The sequence below is a fragment of the Neofelis nebulosa genome, chromosome 7 (genome assembly GCF_028018385.1).
Source record: "Neofelis nebulosa isolate mNeoNeb1 chromosome 7, mNeoNeb1.pri, whole genome shotgun sequence".
Taxonomy (NCBI): Eukaryota; Metazoa; Chordata; class Mammalia; order Carnivora; family Felidae; genus Neofelis; species Neofelis nebulosa.
Genome location: NC_080788.1, coordinates 142,981,667 through 142,987,747, shown reverse-complemented (window position 1 = coordinate 142,987,747; position 6,081 = coordinate 142,981,667). Strand labels below are relative to the sequence as shown.

At 62.0% G+C, this 6,081-nt stretch overlaps 1 protein-coding gene across 5 annotated transcripts in view; it reads left to right on the top strand.

Moving 5' to 3' along the window:
- The first annotated feature begins 456 nt into the window (after positions 1-456).
- Positions 457-6,081, top strand: part of CCDC85C (coiled-coil domain containing 85C) — a 79,359-nt gene continuing 73,734 nt past the window's right edge. Inside the window, exon 1 of one of the 5 annotated variants that reach the window (XM_058740277.1) lies at positions 457-1,579. In XM_058740277.1, the coding sequence (XP_058596260.1) occupies positions 766-1,579 (814 nt within the window). In that variant the 5' untranslated portion in view covers positions 457-765. The remainder of the gene's footprint in view (positions 1,580-6,081) is intronic. The other 4 variants (XM_058740274.1, XM_058740276.1, XM_058740278.1 and 1 more) reach the window with 4 other exon arrangements.

Sequence of the window (6,081 nt, the reverse complement as noted above, 5' to 3'; positions counted from 1 at the left end):
CGGGCGGAGGACGCGGGCTTGGGAGGGGGCTCGGCGTCCATTTCCGCGCGTCTCCTTTAAGGAAAGCCCTGCCCTACCTTTCCCACCGTTCCCCTCCCCGCAGCCGTACCTGCATTTTAAAAGCGCCCTGTAGCCCGGGGATTGGCCGAGGCCGCGTCCTCCGGGCGCAGAAACTTGAACCTCCGGGAGGGGAGGGGGCGGTGGAAGCCGGGTGGCTGGACTGTACCATCTCCTCGGCGTCCCCCGCGTGCGCCCCGCCCCTCCCACACACCCCCGGGGAGGCCCAATCGGATGGGCGGGAGGGCGGGACCGCGGCTCGAACGCGCCTCTGGCAGGGCGCCGGGCGGGCGGGCGCACGGCGCGGGGGGACGTCGGGGGCCGGGCGCGCCTCGGCCCGGCCCCTCGCTCCCCGCGGAGGCGGGGCCGGCAGGGGGCCCCGCCCCCTCCCCGCCCGGAGTGGGCGGGGCGGCCGGGGCTCCGGGAGCTGGGCCGGGGGCGGGCCTCCGCCTGCTTCGCCCGAACCCGGAGAGCGCCCGGCACGGCGGCCGCCGACGCAGCAGCGGTCCTAGCTCGCCGAGCCCCGAGCCCCCGCGGTTCACGGGCGGCCCGGGCGGACGCTGCGTGAGGGCGCGCGAGGTGGCGCGGGGCGGCCCGCACGCGCCCCCGGCCGCCCCCTGCCCGTGAGCGGACCGGCCCAGCGCAGCCCCGGCGCGGGGAGCGCCGGCCGGGCGAGGGCGCGGGCGATGCCGCGGTGACGGCCCCGCCATGGCGAAGCCCCCGGCGGCGGCGGCGGCGGCGGCGGCGTCGGAGGAGCTGAGCCAGGTGCCGGACGAGGAGCTGCTGCGCTGGAGCAAGGAGGAGCTGGCGCGGCGGCTGCGGCGCGCGGAGGGCGAGAAGGTGGGCCTCATGCTGGAGCACGGCGGCCTGATGCGCGACGTGAACCGGCGGCTGCAGCAGCACCTGCTGGAGATCCGCGGCCTCAAGGACGTGAACCAGCGGCTGCAGGACGACAACCAGGAGCTCCGCGAGCTCTGCTGTTTCCTCGACGACGACCGGCAGAAGGGGCGCAAGCTGGCGCGCGAGTGGCAGCGCTTCGGGCGCCACGCGGCCGGCGCCGTGTGGCACGAGGTGGCCCGCTCGCAGCAGAAACTGCGCGAGCTCGAGGCGCGCCAGGAGGCCCTGCTGCGTGAGAACCTGGAGCTCAAGGAGCTGGTGCTGATGCTGGACGAGGAGCGCGCGGCGCTGGCGGGGGGTGCGGGCGGCGCGGGCGGCGCGGGCGGCGCGGGCGGCGGCGGCGGCGGCGGCGCGGGCTCCCGAAGCTCCATCGACAGCCAGGCCAGCCTGAGCGGGCCGCTGGCGGGCGGCGCGGCGGGCGCGGGGGCCCGCGACGTGGGCGACGGCAGCAGCACGTCCAGCGCGGGCAGCGGAGGCAGCCCGGACCACCACCACCACGTCCCGCCCCCGCTGCTGCCCCCCGGGCCGCACAAGGCTCCCGACTGCAAGGCAGTAGCCACGCGCAGGTCCCTGGACGACCTGTCCGCGCCACCGCACCACCGAAGCATCCCCAACGGCCTGCACGGTAAGGACCGCGCGGGTCGGGTAGCGCGGGTCTCAGGCCCACGGCCCCTACCCCCAGGGTGGGTCGCCACTTCAGACTCCTCCTCCGGCTGGTATCCATACTCTGGGCTGGGGGGATGCCGCACCCACGCGCAGTGGGGCTTTGGGTGGTGTTTTTCTGGGCACGGGATGGAGGCGTGGCCCTGCCCAGCTTCTGAACGCGCGGCCCGGCCGGGCCGGGGTCCCAGCGGACCCCAGAAAAGTTTCCCTCCTGTGGAACTGTCAGTGTTGGTGCATGGCGCTGCAAGGCTGGCTAGGGACGCCTCATCCCAGCCTGGAAATCCTTGTCCAGGAGCGGGAAGTTTAGGGGGGGCGGGGAGAAAGAAAAAGCCTCTTCCAGTACAGCTGAATTTCCCGTCTTATTTGGGGCAGCAGGCAACCCCAGACCTGGGCAGCGTCCACGTGCGTGCCCACCGGAATTGCAGCTGGGCTCCTCGCGCTGCCTTGGTGGCTGAGAAAGAGCCGGGCAGTGCGATGTGACTCCCAGGCAGCTGGGCCAGGGGCCCCCGGGGCTGAGAGCCTTTCTGGTGTGCCATCAGTCCTGGACTCAAGGAGGAGGGACCTTTCTGAACCGAGGCTTTCCAGAGGGATATGTGCTTGGAATGGATCCTGGCTTTTCTCCTCTGCCTACCTCTGTGCCTTTATCTGTGGAATGGAGTTTTCCTTCCTCTTGTGGATCTGAGGTGGAGATAAAGCTCCCCCAAGGGATTTGTAAACTGTGGGTCGCTGTGCAGGAAGTGTAGTAGTGGTAGGTGGCCCGGGTGTGGGTGGAGGACCTTTGGCCTCAGGAAAGCTCAGCTACTGTCTTCCACGGTGGCCCGGTGGCTGCTGGGCCCCCAGCTGGAGCAGCGGCTTCTGTTCCCAGCGCTCTGATCCGTGGCTCTCCCTGTCTCCTCGTTCTTCCACATTTTTGGTGGCTTGGCTCCCAGTTGTGGTGGCATTGTGCTGCCTGAACTATTTGCCTGAAGGTGGAGATTAAACAGCCCTTTCTGGTTCTCTTTGAAGGCTTTCCTAGTTCAGAGAAAATGTGTCTGGGCTTTAAATGACTGTCCTTCCCCAGAGTAACGCCTGAGCGGAGGAGGGACGCTCCCTCTCTGGTTTGATGGGGGCCAAGTGGCCTCTGTGGGGTGTTGGGGTGGGCACTGGCCACATGGAGGTGGGGAGAGCTAGCACAGCACAGTTTTTCCTTTATTTACCTTCGGAGCCTGCCAGTTCAGAGCAGGACTGGGTTGAGAGGGATATTTTGTTACTGATTAGCAACTCAGGTTTCCCTTTGTAACTCTGTACCCACCCCCATTTCCCACCCCAGCCTGCTGCTTAAGGCCAGTGGGTGGTTTAATTTGTCGTGGTTTCTTGGGTCTAGGGACTCAGGAGTCCCAGCCTCTCTGGCCTTGCCGCCTTGGGCGCCTTGGGAGGGGCAGATTTCTGGGCCTCAGTTTCTCCCAAGTGCAGGGAGGGATCGCTGCAGTCGTGTGGCTGGGAAATGAAACGTTTTCTGGTTTTCAGCTGCGTCATCAATGACACTTGGGAGAGAGTGGCCCTGAGCACTCTGCACCGAAGTGCTGGGTGCTGCTGTGTGCTCGCAGGGAAGTTCTGTCCTGCTTTGGACACAGAGACGCAGCCCCTGCCTGGCTCAGTGTTCAGCCATAGCGGTGGATGATGCCCCAACCGGGGACCAGGGGGTGCGCGGGAGCTGAGGTGTAGAGTTTCCTGCAGAGTCCCCCCCCCTTCTCCCCTCCCCCCCCCAGCCCCCAAGTCCCAAGCTCTCTGGGAACAGGCGAGCCGCAGATCTTGTTTCACTGACTACAGTTGCAGACAGGCTGGTGTTTACTTTTGCCTCTTGAAGTTCTGCGTGGCCTTGAGATAAATTCTCCCAACGATGTGAATAGGATGCCTGGAAACAAGGAAAGTCCCTTCTCTTAAAAAACTACTTTTCTGGGGGCTCCTGGGTGGCTCAGCTGGTTGAGCATCTGACTCTTAATTTCGGCTCAGGTCATGATCTCACCATTGTGAGATTGAGCAGGCTCTTTGCTGGCAGAGTGGAGCCTGCTTGGGATTCTCTTTCTCTCTCTCTCTCTGCTCCTCCCCTGCTCGCTCTCTATCTCTCTCTAAAAATAAATAAAGATAAACTGCCTTTCTGTGCTCGGATCTGTAGTTTTACGTGGGGGGGGGGGGGCTGGAGGAGATGGGAAAGATAAAAAGCCTCAGTCTGGGTGGTGGAGACAGTGTGGTGGAGACTGGGCTTCTGCCTTACATACTTGGTCTCTGTTCATCCTCACGAGAACCCTGGGAGGCAGTATTAGCCCCATTTTCAGATGAGCAAGTGGAGGCTAAGAGAGGTTCTGAGCATTGTCTGGGAAAGCAGTGGAGATTGGAAGTGTCTTAGCACCAGTTACCTGGTGGGGGGAGGCTGCAGGGGGAGGTGTGGGTTGCCGGGCGGGGGTCGTGCGGGGGCCGCTGGGGCTCATCCATGGCTCAGGCCGAGTGAGGGCCGTCCTGCCAGGACTCTTAACAGACATTGTGGACTCGCGACCCTGGTTTGCTCTCGTTTGACATTCTGGGAAGTGTCACTTCCTTCTCGGTGACCGCAGAGCAGATGTTTGATAACCCTATTACCCGGAGGGGTCAGACTGTCTTCATTCGAATCTGCCTCCTCCTGGTCTCTGGGACAAGTTACTTAACTTCTCTGAGCCTCTCTCTGCTTTTCTGCAAAGCGGGGCAAAACCCAGAGCATCCCCTTTACCCACCGAGGTCGAGGGAGGTCAGGATCTGCACACAGTGAGTCTCTGTAGTTGTCAGAATCCTTGTGCTGCATATTTCTTCCCAGGCTCCTCATGAAAAAACAAAAGGGACCCCTTTGCAAAGGGGCCTGCCAGGCAGACTTTGGTGTTCTCTTCAAAACTCTGCTGTTTAGACAGCTCGCCTGGACCTTTGAGACCATAGCACCTGCTCAGATGGGGACTGTGGCCCTGTAGTTACCTTGGAAGTAGCCGGGTGCCTGCAGCCAGGGTCGGGGAGGGGGGGGGATGCCCAGGAAGGCCGCTGTGGCCCACCTGATTCCCGGCTGCCCTTGGCTGGGTGGAGCCTGGCAGCCCAGAATGCATATGCAAGCAGGCCTTTCTCCCAGGTTGTTTTTGACCAAGGTCTGGGCTGTGCTGATTGAAGTCTGGACTGGAATGCTCTTTGCTGTACTCATGCGGGACAAATGAGGCAGGAGAACCCCAAACTCAAGAAAGTCACATTTGCCCCCTTGAACTGATAACTTTCAAGCAAAAGCATTTTCTTTTTTCTTTAAAAGAATTTTTTTAATGTTTATTTTTGAGAGGGAGAGAGAGAGACAGAGAGTAAGTGGGGGGAGGGGCAGAGAGAGAGAGAGAGAGACAGACAGACAGACAGAATCTGAAACAGGCTCCAGGCTCTGAGCTGTCGGCACAGAGCCCCATGAGGGGCTTGAACTCGGGAACAGCTAGATCATGACCTAGGCTGAAGTCAGACTGAGCCACCCAGGCGCCCTCAGACAAAAGCATTTTCAACAGTTTCCCTCCCACCCCTCCCCCACCCTTGCTTCCCCCCCGCTGCCCCCAAGTCCCTGTATCCACATCCTGCCCTCCCCAGGCACACCCTTGCCCATTCCCCTTTCACTAACCTAGGGAAATCAGGACCTCCGGCAGCCTTTGTATGGGCCCTGTTTACTTTTAAAAGTTTGGGTGAAAAATTTCAGCTTCTCAGAATAAGATGGATTTATTCTCCTGCTTGTTTTTTGTTGATTTCAAGGGAGGATGGAGTGAGGGTGGTCTGGACCTTGAAAAAAGGCCCTGAATAGGTCTTTTATTAGGGGCCTCCCAGCTCAGTACCTCCTGGGCAGGATCACTAAGAAGACGGCTTTTCCTCAACCCAGCTAGGTCTGGGAGCAAAGGTCAGCGAAGACAATGGGGTGGGTTAGATTAGCCTTTCCCCCTCCCTCCCCAACCTGACCCTGACCTTCCATCTGGGGCCTTGGGGTGTCGGGCCCCCAGGGCCAGGCACAAAAGGAAGGCTGACCCTAAGAGGCTTATTGGTAAGTGACCCTGGGGAAGGCCAGGGCGTCCCCAGCACTTCACAGTTTACCAGAAAGACCTTCCCAGCCCTGACTCCATTATGCTCAGAGCCCCCAAAGGGTCCCATATTGTAGATGGGGAAACTGAGGCTTGGAGAGGAGCGGTGACTTGCTCCAGGTCCCACACGACCGCTTGGGGGACCTAGGGTCCATGTTGGGTCTCCTGTGTCAGAGTCTGGGCCTGCCACTCTGTGTGTGCTGTCCCTTGGCCCAGGATGTTCTGTCTCTGTCGGGCTAGGAGAGACTCCCATGGGAGGCCCCACCAGCAATGGAAGGCCTCCAAGAGCTTGGTCCCTGGCAGATGGACACAGGGCCGGGGGCAGCTCCAGAGCCTAGACCTGTGTAGCAAAGGTGTGGCACCTCTTCTG